This window comes from Labrus bergylta, chromosome 21 (assembly GCF_963930695.1).
Source record: "Labrus bergylta chromosome 21, fLabBer1.1, whole genome shotgun sequence".
Classification (NCBI taxonomy): domain Eukaryota; kingdom Metazoa; phylum Chordata; class Actinopteri; order Labriformes; family Labridae; genus Labrus; species Labrus bergylta.
In genome coordinates, this window is record NC_089215.1 from 9370315 (window position 1) to 9385383 (window position 15069).

The 15069-nt window shown below is 40.2% G+C and overlaps 1 protein-coding gene across 2 annotated transcripts in view; it reads right to left on the reverse strand.

Annotated features, from left to right (window-relative positions):
* LOC109992994 (adenosine kinase) overlaps positions 1–12239 on the reverse strand; it is a 117943-nt gene extending 105704 nt beyond the window's left edge. The window contains exons 1-3 of one of the 2 annotated variants that reach the window (XM_065949602.1): positions 12081–12239; positions 9135–9209; positions 8973–9026 (exon numbers count right to left, since the gene is read on the reverse strand). In XM_065949602.1, coding sequence (XP_065805674.1) covers positions 8973–9026; positions 9135–9209; positions 12081–12130 — 179 coding nt within the window. In that variant the 5' untranslated portion in view covers positions 12131–12239. Of the gene's footprint in view, positions 1–8972; positions 9027–9134; positions 9210–10095; positions 10243–12080 lie in introns of those variants that run through there. The other variant, XM_065949603.1, reaches the window with a different exon arrangement.
* Positions 12240–15069: the final 2830 nt, after the last annotated feature.

Genomic DNA, 15069 nt, shown 5'->3' on the forward strand with positions numbered 1-15069 from the left:
AACAAGGAGGGGGGAGGACGCCCACATGCACACAGGGAGAGAGAGAGACAGAGAGACAGAGATGTGGATTATGTTTGTTACACTCCCTTTGACTTGTGATGTTTCCTTCTGGCACCACCTGCTGGCAGCCACCATCAACAAGAAGGGAGGCGTTTGCAACTCGAAGCTTTAATTATGATTGCATCAGCCACCCCTTATGATGCGGCATGTAGGCTTTAAATGCTCGGAATTACACTGTGTTAACCTATTTAATCATGGAACAACAGCAGAATCTGATATGAGGCATCTTTTTAAGCGAAAAGTTTTCTCGCTTTATAATTCAAAAGGTCTTGATCCACATTTCTTACGGATGAGTACAGCTCGGGGTTGAGCGCATCCCGTTTTATGCAAGCGCCCCCAAATCGGCGGATTCATGCATATCAATAAAACATCAAGAGCGGTACGTTTGACGGCTGAACATGTTTCTGATGTCTCAATTACCAGTCGAGTGCCATTAATCTCTGCTCTCTCTCTCTCTCTCTCTCTCTCTGGCTCAGAGGCTGGCTGATGGATGCAGGCCAGCAACCTTTGCCCTCAGCGGCAAGAAGTCGGATGTTCTGACCCCCAACCCCCTCCCCCAGCGGGCCGGCGGAGGTGAGTTTAAGTACTGTAGTACAGCACTCAGCAACAGACAGGGGAGTTGGGATGTGAAAAAAAAAAAAAAGGAGGGGGGGGGGGGGTTGTAATGTCTACACAGTCAGTCTAGCATGAGTGCATCCAGTGAAGTGGCACCATGGCAAGCACATGCAGCTTCTGCACGCATGCTTGCATGTACACACACACACACACACACACACACACACACACACACACACACACACACACACACACACACACACACACACACACACACACACACACACACACACACACACACACACACACACACACACACACACACACACACACACACACACACACACACACACACACACACACACACACACACACACACACACACACACACACACACACACACACACACACACACACACACACACACACAGGGGGGGCAGGGAGGGGTCTCCTCCTCACACACCAGATATCTCCACTGGGGGTTTGTAGCACTCACTTTTGCTTCATTATGTATTAAAAAAAAAAAAAAAAAAAGAGGCATAGAGTCAAGTGTGTTTACAGAGCAGAATCTATCGCACACACACACACACACACACACACACACACACACCCAGGAGCCAGAGTGTTTAGCATGTACTCAGTGAGAGGGGCCTTTGTTGTTTTCCTCCCAGTAAGCAGATTGAGCTGCACGGCAGCAGCAGGGGTGTGTAAGATGTACACAGACAGCAGGGTGTGTGAGTGGAGAGGCACCTCCACTGATCTCCTGTGTTGTGTGATGATGTGTGTGTGATGTGTGTCTCAATCCAGGGCTGATCCCCCTGAGTCAGCCCTGTCAGTGATACGAGCCTCCCACCCTCTCTCTCTCTCTCTCACTCACTCACTCACTCTCTCTCTCTTTCCCGTTTGCCATCCGGAATGCTAATAACAGCCAGCCACTAACACTGCAGCCCTGAATTATTCATGCAGCAGAGGGTCACACGGCATAATGAGGAGTTTACTCTCATTCTGGATGCGATTGTGACGCTGCTAATCTGCATTTAGCACACAGAAAGAGAGAAAAGGAAGGGGGGGGCGGGGGGGAGGGAGAGGGAGGATGAGCACTGATGAACTTAATTGCTGTGAGCAAACAACCTCTGAAAAGAGTCACGCCATCATCCAGAGATGAGAAAGTAAACAATTAATTATCATCGGACGGAGGGAGTCATAAAACAAATGTTTGAACAGGACTAATATTCAGGAGCTGGCTGATCTTCTTTTTTTTTTTTTTTTCTCCCTCCCCCTCGGAGGTGACAATACACTCAGTGTAACAATGACTCACCCATTTGACACACCAATAATCATTAGCTCTAATATGATACGGTTAACAAGCCCAAGAGGGTTCGGGTGGGTGCTGTGCCACGAAATGTAGCGTGTGCTAAACAACCTGTAATGCCTAGTTATCCTGAAATAAAATGTCTATTTGCCCACATTATAATCTCCTGCAGAAAGAGGAGCGTTTTCATTATGTTGACATGTTGTTTCCTGTGGAGACTTCTTGGGGTTCAAACAGCAGGCTACTGATGCCCCCTGCTGGACATAAAAAGGTACATCAATCTTTTACTGAAGTTCAATATTTAGAAAAAAAACAAAACAGTCAGAAGTCAAGATAGATAGCTGTTAACAATATAAATATTTCAGAAGCTTGCAAAATCAAATTCTGATTTCGAAAGTATAAACTGTTCTGAACTTTGGCAAACAGTTCAGCTTACATATTTCTTTCACCGCAGGTATAAAATGTCAACTTCAAGCCGCATGATGGCAGCAGGGACAAGTTTAAAAAAAAAAAATGTACAAAAGACTTTAAACATTTCATATTCTCCTACTCCTACAGATATACAATAATATGTGTGTAGAGAAAACAGAGAGGGAGTCGAACAGGCTTCTTCGGTTAGCTGGTTTCCTGTTGTACTCGACTTCAAACCACTCTAGACATCCTCTGAAAAACCAACATGTACTGTAAACAAGCCTTTAAACCGATGCTCCAAAAAAAACACCTTGGAAATATCATCTGAATCAAGAATATACAGCATCATGACTGGCTAACCACTACAGTGTACATTATGTTAAGTATACAAACACTGAGACGCAGCGGCTGCCTTATAAATAGTGTTGTGGTAGGTACGTGACTTTAGCTTTGTTTCATGCACAACATGATATATGGATGTTTAAGCCTTAGTGGACGTTGGGGTCTCTTTGCACGTTTTTCTATGTTAGAGAGGAGAAAGTATAGAACAGAAAGGAATACATGGTAGAGAGAGAGAGAACAGTATGAAATACAGAAACAGCCAGAGGGGCGTAAACAAACCTTGTGGTGATATGGCATGCATCTTAACCACGAGGCTAGCAGGATGTTTTCTTAGCTGAGAAGTTAGTCCTCTAGTTTACATAAGGGCTGCAAAGGCTGTTTCATCAAGAATTTGCGGCATCCATTTCTTTTTAACACTCAATTTATGACATATCTCTGCAGGAATAATGTCCTGCACAATATGAGAAAAATATGCAATGTGTGATTACATAGTTCATTGTTGCCATGATATGTAATGAATAAACAAAAATGTAAGCATGCAAATTAACTAGAACTCACAATGTCTATCTGTGCTCATCGTTCACAAAGAATCCAAAGAGCTGTTTTTTTTTTCCCCCACCACAAAAGTGGAATCATTTCATCTGAGGGGAGCAGATATCTAGCTCGAGCTTTATCTGACTGCAGTGTGTGAGAGCATGGCCATTATGCACAAACCTCCCTCTGATAGGTCAAAAGTATGCATGAAAAGTGAGGAAGCAGGACTTGTATGCATCAAATACTTTTTCATTTAGAGCACTAAATTTAGACTTTTGTGACGCATTCATATCGTGATAATGACGATATTGCGATTAATTGCACCGGCCTAATTCCAATGATGAAACATATAATGGAGCATGCATTAGCTTTTAGCGAACAGGTCCTAGGTCTGGTGTTATGTTGTGATAGCATGACTCTTGTATCCAAGGCTTTATCTGATTGGTCAGAAGCTCACATGCTTAGTTTGAGTGCACAGAGTATGTACATTCATTGTTTGGTTTTTTCTTATAATTGCATTTTCCTGCTTGCCATGTGTTCAACGTTCATGTTCAAATCGTGATGATGATGATAAAAATGTGTTTTCTTTTGCAGCAAACTATTGATTGCTTTCTCAATTAACTGTTCAAATTGCTCTCTGTTTTTAAACACCATTATTAAAAGTGTGCAGTAATAAAAAAAACACACAAATATAAACACCTGGGACATCTTAACAAGAGAATTAGTTTTGGGGAAAAAATGATTGCTACATAAACACAATGATTGCAGAATTACCTCATGATTACAGCTCATATATATATATATATATATATATATATATAAGCTTCCACAGCCGAAACTGATGCCTTTAAAATGTCTTTTTGTCACAATAATAATCATGAAGCCAAAGATGACTAATATTAATAATATATAAATCAGAGACAAGAAACACATCTTCACATTTTAAGTTATTTCTGTTGATCCACTTCCAGCACTTGTTTAATAATAATAATAATAATAATAATAAATAAGTAAAACATAAACTGAAAGCCTTAAGAATGAAAACTTGGAATTAATTGGAACTTGTAGAACATTTGAAGTGCAATGAAAAAGCATCGCAAGTCACAGGCGAGGCTTATTCTGAGGAGGGAAAAAACTCAGTCCCTAGCCAGTACTAACAGGGATGTTGATGGTTTCTACAGCAGGCAATTTCTCAGCCACAACAGGATTATATGGGCTCTGCTGTGACTAGATAATTGAATTCAGGCATGGCCACAGTGCACTGCATCCAATGATCTCTCTCCCACCAGGGTGATGGGGAGAAAAAAAATGAATCGTGTTACACTCTGTAGATTCAGAAGCACAACAATAGTGTTAGTCGACTAGCTTTGTAAGTCTATTGTGGCCTTTTAAGTAATGATGTTTGTCAGAACACTTCAGTCGAGTACTTTTTCTTCCATGGACCGATGACCTTGTGAATGACCTGCGCTTTGAATTTGACTCTTTTTTTAAGCTTAGTTTCTTCCTTTGTACTGCCATTAGGCAATAATGATGTAACGAATAAATACCACATGTACCGTCCTGTATAAATTGACTGCAATGAGGACATGTGTGCTGGTGTGTGTGTGTGTGTGTGTGGTGTTGGGGGGGGGGGGGATATGCATTGAAATGCATTGTGCTGGGAATAAACCACCAAAGCCGCATGTTAATCCTGCCCTGACCTTGTGCCGAATGGAGGGAACGGTGTCTGTGTGACTAAAGATAACACCGCTGCCTTTGTGCTGCAGGAGAACAACACTGCTGATGATGCTGCTTTGTGCTGCCGCTGCATCTGCTGCTGTTACCGCCCAAGGTCACATGCGTCCCTTTGTGAGGTAACTAGTACTGACAAGGTAGCCCATTGTAAGGTACAGACTGTCTGATGTACTGATCGGCCTCTGTTTTGGGTACGCAATACTCTTGCGGCTTTACGACTATAATTTGGGCATTTTGGTTTTGCTTGGCTCTGAGGACACTCAAACCGATTTGTTTTTCCTTCAGGGTCAGAAAGTGTTAAGCTAACATGCACGCTGCGGACATAAGACTTCATAGGAACTCTGCGAAGGCTGAATAATCCTCTGACTTTGTCTTTTTTGTAAAAAACACATCTGCGATTCAGATCTGCGTCAAAGCATTCACAGTGGTCTGAAGTATAATCACTGAGAAGTGTAGCCTGACCCTAAGCTTGACACCTATTTTAAGAGTCAAAAAAGTGCATCGATTACAGACTGAGAAAAGTGACATTTTGAGCTGCTTTTAGGAAAGAGCTTTTATTATGTTGCATGCACACTTTTGGTATGATTACGTGAAGGTACTCATAATTCTTCTCTCTCAAACAGATATCTTTAAAAGCTCCTGTGAGGGTCTTTCCATTTGTGTTATATTCGCTGCCCCCTTTGGACAAAGAGGTAGACTCTTTGCTCAGCTTCGTCTGTATGTGTAAAAGTGGGTTATTTTATGATAAGAATCTAAGACTGCTGCCCTATAATAGTCAAATGTATCTCTCTGTGCATCTGTACTTGCAAAAAAGTCAACAAAGGCTCTTTCTAAAGCATGATGTACCTCATGTGATCTGTCACCTACCCAGTGTCAGCAGTTAAAGGGATTCAAAGTATTATATAGAAATGGTCAATCTTGTCGCTGATTGGTTTGGAATGCTTTTGTCTTATGAAGTCATTAGCATTTATCGCAGTCTGTCTCCTAACCACCTAAAGACTCCTGACTGGAGCTTTAAAAAGAAATCATTTTATCCCGTCTACAACGCAATCTGCTCAGCGATGCACTGCTACATGTACTGCGGACAGTGCCGAGTGTGAATGTGGAGTCGGAGCGTGTTCTGCTAAAACAAACTTTGGAATGAAGCTGTTTCTTTAAACAGCTGAAGCAGTGTTTTCTGAAATGCATGTTAATTAAATTAAAGGTTTCACACTGTTGCTTATAAGAGAAAATATACACAGATCATACTTATATATCTGTGATAGGCCCATATCAGCCTATAATGTCAGTTATCGGATTTATTGGTCTGGATCAGATTTCAAGTGTAAGTATCATTTGTTCTATTTTTAAGAAAATTCATTTTCTGTAAACTTAAAAAAAAAAAAACACATTTCGCTATCCAAGACAAACAAATATTGTCCTTACACGGGGAATTTAAAAAGACAAGGCTTCCATCTTTTCAAAAATAAAAATGACTCAGCAATATTCTAATGCAGACAAAACAATGGTGGACAAGATGGCTCCAGTTTACAGTAGCCACTATAATGCTATTAAAATTACTGTATCCAAATAATTGGACGACGATTCTTCTGGAATTTTTTGTCTCGACTGGTCACCTTTATTCCAAGAACAGCAGGATGGATTTAATGGAAGCTTTGGAGGAGCTGGAGAGCAGAGCTTGTCCCTCCCTCCCTCCCTCCCTCCCTCCCTCCCTCCCTCCACGTTATCACTGCTGAGGTGCCCTTAAGCAAAGTGCTTAACACCAAACTACTCCAGTGGAGCTGCTCGGCAGACACTTGATAAGTGAAACACTGTTATCTTACAGCCAACAGATAAGACCATGGATGTACTGGACAGCTTCGAGGTGTGAAGGTGAGAATGGAGACTAAAATTCCTGTCAATGTATCAGCTCAGTGACTCTGGGTAAATAACGGCCTTAAAAAAAAAAAAGTGAGAGTGAGTGCAGCAAACGGAGACAAGCCATCTAGCAGCAGACTGTGAGTGAATATAACACACATTGTCTGGTACTGTAGCTCTATCAGGAGCCAAATGAACGAGAGAGGATCATAGACCACATCCATGACGCCAGAATAGATTTTTGGTTATAAAAGAAAGAAATGCTACGATTCATTTAGCGGACGCTTTTATCCAAAGCGACACACATCAGAGAGTCAGTAAAACACAAGCAAGGGTCTAGAGGACGAAACAACATCAGTAAGTGCAAATGAACAGCTTTAAGTCTGATCGGACACACAGGTGGTGACAGGCAGTGCACAGAGGCAGAGCACTTTTTTCTTTTCTTTTTTTAAAGTGAACATATCTTCATCAACAACTACATCGACAGCTCCTCTTGAGAGTTCTAATCAGCATCAAAGCCATCCTAACTACAGTCATCATCATGCTGTGAAAGAAAATCATTGACTTAATAACTCAACAGCCTGATGCATCAAGTTATGTATGTGTGTTTTTTTTTTTACTGGGACTTTGCAGGATTGCTTCAATTCTCAACATTTTGTCCTGGTAGTTTGGTCCATTACAATAAACATAGTACAAAAATAACAAGTAGAACAAAAGCCGTAAAATCAAAATGGACTGTGCAATAAAAAAATAAACCATAAAAAAGTATTTAAAATGTATTTGTATTTAGGGATGTGCTTTAAGAACTCAGGCCTTTTTAAAAGTGACAAAGTGCAGGAGTTGATAACTGTATCATCTTTAATTTTTCTTATCAACTCCTGCACTTTGTCACTTTTAAAAAGGCCTGAGTTCTTAAAGCACATCCCTAAATACAAATACATTTTAAATACTTTTTTATGGTTTTTATTTATTTATTATTTATTTATTGCACAGTCCATTTTGATTTTACGGCTTTTGTTCTGATTGTTATTTTTGTACTATGTTTATTGTAATGAACCAAACTACCAGGGCAAAGACGAAGCACTTGAATAAAGATGTTCTCTTATTTTAGTTTTAAAAGTTTAATTACAATTCTTAAGAATATTTGAAGTCCTACTTTTGAGACACTAAAACTAAACAGAAGATTCATCCTGATGAATCCATGAGACTTTCAAAACATCTCATGCCAGGTGCTTGGCCAGGGGTGGCATTAGCCCCCCTCAGAAATCTGATTGGCCAACACAGGTGCCACCCCAAAAATCCTAAAATGTGATTGGTTATTAGCCCTGTCAGAGTTGGGACATATGTTGAAAACTATCCTGTGTTATAAAGAAGATATGATTGGTGAAGTTAGAAAGGGTAAATAATCTATATTTATTTGCGGCCACCACTTCATTAGTCAGTGCCCGAGTTGGGCCACCCCAGTCAAAAAGAATCTGGACACGCCCCTGTCTCACACACATAACCGTCTCTTTCATCTTAATTGCAGATGGTGGAGTTTTTTTTATGTGTGCACTAGCATTAACACAGACAAATTGCCTGAAAAGACACCATCTGTACTCTTATCAAACAGAGGAAAGAGGGCGGTGTAGGGTCAGTCTGCAATTAAGGTGTTCATTCTGTCCACATTTTTAAAATTAGTCTCTTTGCTTTCTACCGTCCGTGTTTATTTCAGGCGCTTTCAAAAGAGACAAGTGCTACTCCCGGGGGCATGCAACCACATTTTTGAGGAAGGCTATACAATTACTGGTGCATCCCCTTGCAACTTGGGGGAGTGAAGGTCTGAAAAAAGGAGCGCGCAAGCTCAGCAAACCTCTCCTCAAAAATCTTGTGGGGCTTTAGTGCCGTGTATTTAAATTAACTATGCAGATTAAATGTTTGTAACTTCCGAGGCATCTTAAGTGTAGTTTGGCCCAAATTCAGAATGGGAAACATGTGGGTGTGTGGGGGTCTGAGGCTCCCCAAGAGGGTTGATTTATAACTCAGCTATTTTGAGCGCTACAGCTTAAGTGTCAAGATGGTAATGGGTATGAATGACCAGTGCATCCCTTATTTGGCGCCACGTAATTTTAACACTTTGCGGTTCACTACTGAAGCACATGGTGCCCCAGAGAAAGTTTGGACTCACAAGGCTTTGTGTTTGTCTTCAGCGAGGATCTGGTCATTAGGCTTCAGTCCAAACCTTGAGGAAGGATTACAAAAATGTTTTAAACAAATTGGTCAGAACTGAAAAAGCTGAAAAAAAAAACAAAAGATTTCAGTGAAGAAGAAATGTGTGGTGTAGGCTTACTTATCGAGGAAATCTTTGTCCACGACAGCTGAAATGTCAAGCAAGGGATTTCCCATCCCGAAGAGTGTGTTTTCACTGTGAGGAGACAAAAAACATATTGTATTATAAAGACTCCCACTCACCAGCTGTGAGTGAACAGAGGAAACAATCAGCCTGCTGTGATATCGAAAAATCATCCATTTCTGATGAGCGGAATTAAAAAAACCATTAATGAGGGATGATTATCAGAACTCTCTTAACTAACACGTGTCCAAAAAAGGAGAATAAAAGCTACGAAAAGACTTGTAAATTAGCTCAAAAGAAAGTGATTCATTTGTTTTAAAGAATTAAAGAGGGATCCATCTTCAGCTTACACTAATAAATATATACTGTGATTAAAGAGGTTTCCTTTCCCCCCTTCAGATGGAGATTTTTCGAAAGAAAAGAAGGCAATAGATAACATTGAAAAGATGAAAATAAAGAACAATTATGTGTCACTTTCCTCATGTTCACACATGTGCACCTTGAGTGTCATTTAAAGCCTTCAGAATAATGTGTGGTTGGACAACTGTTTGCACACTGAAGCAGAAATAAGTGTTTGATAAGGTTTTTTTAAAGGTAGCATCCTGAGTCTTTTATCTAGACATTTTCAGAAGATATGATAGTGGTCAAAGTCTATCGGTTACCCAACTTTCATAAAACTTGAGACACAAACATACTTAATGTCCAGTTGAATTCACAGACAGAAATGTTGTTCACTCTTGTGCAGCAGTTAAGCTTCAACATGCAAGAAACCAAGACTCACTGAAACTGCACATCAAGTTTAAAACTCTGAAATTTAATGTTTTCCTGTTTCCACTCAGCCCTCAGGAAACTGACACATTGGAGCACATGTTTAAAAAAAAAAAAAAAAAGTGAATCACAACAGAAGAAGGATTGCTCCCTGTGGAAACACTAGAGAATATATTCACTTGGATCTTACCTTGCGGTTGGCATTATGTCGAGGAACATAAAACTCAGGAGCTCAATCAGATTGCTAAAAGATTAACAGCTTTCTCTTCTCTGTCAAAGCAATGTGCTTTTTTGACTACAGGAACTGCAGCTCCACTTTACCCAAAGCTGACTGGCTGTTAGAGGAAAGGGGCGGGCCTTAGTGTGTTTTAAGATTTATGATTGGCTGCCTAAGTTCCAATCATTGCAAAGAGTTTGATGCTGCGTTTGATGACAATGGGAAAGAAGGTGCAGCCTGTGGCAAACAGCAAGATCAGCAATTGAAGGTAAAAGTATGATAATATTCAATTTAGTTTGAATTTGAGCATTCACTTGCGACTTAGCTTACTTTACATCAAAGGCCACAATGATCATTAAGTGTTCATGGACTACATAGTTATTTATTTAACATTTATGATATATATATATATATAAATATATATATATTCATTCACCACCTCATGCTACACACTGTGTTTTTTTAATAACAATAACTCTGTCCAGTGTAGATACTGTGTAGTTTTCCATTATTGTATTTTTTTTATTTAACTGATGTAAATATGTTTGATTTTTAGCTTCTATTTTTATTTTTAATAATTATATTCCCGTCTCCTGTTTTCTTGAGCTGCTGTAATGCAAAAACTTCCCCCATGGGAGATGCAAATATGTACCAAATATATGCCATGCATGTATATCTTATCTACAAGCAGGTCTTTTGTCATGTTTTGACTTGTCACATTGACGGAAAGTCCCAGTGTTACCACTAACATTAACAATGGCTGTGACCTATTTAAAGTGTCCCAGTAAGGCCTGGCAGTGAGCCAGCATGCAGAATACAAGGATCCTAAAAATAAAGCAGCAATTTGACAATAAGTCATCAATCATTTTAAATTTAACAGATGACATGACACATACAAATGTCACCTGAATAGAGTCAGCTATATCAAGTGAAGCACCGCTGTGAACATTGAACATTTTATTTCCCCTCTGTGCCTGTGTTCCCCTTCAGTAATTACACACAGTAATTGGTTCAAAGTGACGGAGTTTTTTTTTTTTTTTTTTCTGTGCAACACAAATAAAGCTGAATGCATAATCTCTGAACCTCCGGCTACAGGGAGGGGGGAAAACAAATTTCCTGAAGCCAAGTGAACGCAGCATCATTCATTTATGCAAAATGTCAACAACAGACTTGCTGAGTCCGAGCACTGTTCGTGTTATGTTAATATGTGCTTCATTACGGATGACAAGACGCAAAACAGACACTGAAGGCTCATGTTTTAATCACTAAAACGCGGGATGCATTTTTGAAAGGCAATTCTTGACTTGCCTTTGTTTTGGCTTCATTTTTTGGGGGTTTTCCTCGTATGGTCCTCGTCTTTATCTTTTTTTTTTTTTTTAATTTGACAGCGCCTTAAAAAAAATGTTCCTTGAATTAATATGGAAAGCTTTATTATCGACGACAAAGGCTACTGAGAAATACAATTTCCTTTACGTTTATAAAACCTTCTGGCTTTAACTTCTAAGCTTTAATTGAAGTTTGTCTCACGCCTGACACATTAAATATTTATTAAAATTACTATGACTCCTTCTTTGATATTTTAACACCGACACGGACTGTTTTCCCACATTGAATCTTAAACAATAATTGCATGTTGGATTTTTTTTTTTTTTTTTTTTACATTCATCGTCCCTCTGAAGTGGTGAAGCCCCATCCTCTCCAGCTAGCTGTGGTTAGCATAGTAATGACTGAACAAATTGTGACTGAGCTATAAACGCTACCAGCGGATCGACTTGAACACCTCCCCTGATGTAACATTCAAATGTTCAAAGTGTTTAGCGCCTCATCACCCCGCTGACACTTCACCACAACACAACGAGACGTGCACACGAATTAACACCTAGCTCCCGCGCCTAGCTATGCAGAACATCACGCATCAAGATAACGCACATATTTTCGTGTTTTTTTTTTTTTTTTACCTCAACGTTGTTTTCCTCCCTGGCGACGTGTTTGGTTCTTCTTCAGACATTTTTTTTGTTGTTGGTGTTGTTTAAAACATGCACGGTTGTTGTTGGGAGCCGCAGAGCCTGGGAAGAAGCAGAGCTGCTTGCTTCACTGCTGGCTGGGGGAAGAGAGAGATGAAAAGAGGTCTGCAGCTTCCTTTTTTCTCTGTCTCACAGATGATGGTGAATCATTTGGACGCGAGCATGCAACCCAGAGGGGGAAAAACAAATAAAATAATAATAATGGTTATCATTTAATGAAGGATCGGTGTTAGCACGTTATTACCTCACAGGGTCAGTGTGCATAATGCATCTTGCATTATTGCGGGTGCTCTCACTTTCACCTGTCTCACCGTGTGGTCTCACCTTGTTGTACTTCACTTTCAAACAGGAGGCAAGTGCAGGTTGCTTTATTTAGAACAGTATAGTTTGCATAGGTTGCTATACCATAAATGTGACTCTTAATTAAGAGATGTATATCCTAACATGTAGAGTAGAGTAGAATTACACATCTCTACTAAATGTAGTATTAGCTGGATCTTTAAAGGCTGGAAAAACCAAACCAGAGCCATAAGATCCTAAGGGGGGTTTGATGTACACATGTCTGATTAATTGCCAATTAGATTGGATATTTTCACTAAAAAGTAAAACACATTTTCACCTTCACTATGTCCATCTAAACATTTGAATGGTGCATATTTTGAATGTGTTTCACTATAATGCCGTAAACAGGGAACAATATGGGGTCTCTCTATAGTGTGTTAAATGGTAGCAGCAAATGCAGATTAATTGGGGACAGGAAATAACCCTGAGGCCTAGTGATAAACTACATTTTTCCTCGTAGATATCATTGGCTAAAGGAGCTGTCTTCTTAGTAGATGTTTTGAAACATAGCTTTTATACAGATGTTGGTTTGTTGCTTACTCGTTCTTTACAATGTTTTATTATGCAATCTGAAAATTACCCAAGCGTTTGATCAATTACTCTTTACGCAGACCTTGGTGCAGGTAAACTTGTTTTATAAAAATGCTTTTATAGTATGCTGTACACACCTAACCGTGCCAGTAGAGGGTCAGAACAAGTCACAACAGAATATTCTCAACCCAACCCCCACTAGTGACTTAATTTACAGTGGGTACGGAAAGTATTCAGACCCCTTTACATTTTTCACTCTTTGTTTCATTGCAGCCATTTGCTAAAAATCAAAAAAGTTCATTTTATTTCTTATTAATGTACACTCAGCACCCCATCTTGACAGAAAAAAACAGAAATGTAGAAATTTTTGCAAATTTATTAAAAAAGAAAAACTGAAATATCACATGGTCATAAGTATTCAGACCCTTTGCTGTGACACTCATTTAACTCACATGCTGTCCATTTCTTCTGATCCTCCTTGGGATGGTTCTGCTCCTTCATTGGAGTCCAGCTGTGTTTAATTAAACTGATTGGACCTGATTAGGAAAGGCACACACCTGTCTATATAAGACCTTACAGCTCACAGTGCATGTCAGAGCAAATGAGAATCATGAGGTCGAAGGAACTGCCCAAGGAGCTCAGAGACAGAATTGTGGCAAGGCACAGATCTGGCCAAGGTTACAAAAGAATTTCTGCAGCACTCAAGGTTCCTAAGAGCAAAGTGGCCTCCATAATCCTTAAATGGAAGAAGTTTGGGACGACCAGAACTCTTCCTAGACCTGGCCGTCCAGCCAAACTGAGCAATCGTGGGAGAAGAGCCTTGGTGAGAGAGGTAAAGAAGAACCCAAAGATCACTGTGGCTGAGCTCCAGAGATGCAGTAGGGAGATGGGAGAAAGTTCCACAAAGTCAACTATCACTGCAGCCCTCCACCAGTCGGGGCTTTATGGCAGAGTGGCCCGACGGAAGCCTCTCCTCAGTGCAAGACATACGAAAGCCTGCATAGAGTTTGCCAAAAAACACATGAAGGACTCCCAGACTATGAGACAGAAGATTCTCTGGTCTGATGAGACCAAGATTGAACTTTTTGGCTTTAATTCTAAGCGGTATGTGTGGAGAAAACCAGGCACTGCTCATCATCTGCCCAATACAATCCCAACAGTGAAACATGGTGGTGGCAGCATCATGCTATGGGGGTGTTTTTCAGCTGCAGGGACAGGACGACTGGTTGCAATTGAAGGAAAGATGAATGCGGCCAAGTACAGAGATATCCTGGAAGAAAACCTCTTCCAGAGTGCTCAGGACCTCAGACTGGGCCGACGGTTCACCTTCCAACAAGACAATGACCCTAAGCACACAGCTAAAATAACAAAGGAGTGGCTTCGGAACAACTCTGTGACCATTCTTGACTGGCCCAGCCAGAGCCCTGACCTAAACCCAATTGAGCATCTCTGGAGAGACCTGAAAATGGCTGTCCACCAACGTTCATCATCCAACCTGACAGAACTGGAGAGGATCTGCAAGGAAGAATGGCAGAGGATCCCCAAATCCAGGTGTGAAAAACTTGTTGCATCATTCCCAAGAAGACTCATGGCTGTACAAGCTCAAAAGGGTGATTCTACTCAATATTGATTAAAGGGTCTGAATACTTATGACCATGTGATATTTCAGTTTTTCTTTTTTAATAAATTTGCAAAAATTTCTACATTTCTGTTTTTTTTCCTGTCAAGATGGGGTGCTGAGTGTACATTAATGAGAAATAAAATTAACTTTTTTGATTTTAGCAAATGGCTGCAATGAAACAGAGTGAAAAATGTAAAGGGGTCTGAATACTTTCCGTACCCACTGTAACTGTTGCTAATGCTACTTTAGGGACATTTATTTAAAAACAAGGATGGTAAAGGAAATGAGGATCTCTTTGTGTGCAGCGAAAGTACCAGTCTTGTAGGCAAAGTTAAGTACAACCAATAATATGAAGTTTAGTCAGCAAGAGCATGGCACATTACCTGCAGGCTGCTCCAGGAAGTGTACTAAGGTCAGTCTGACAGTGTA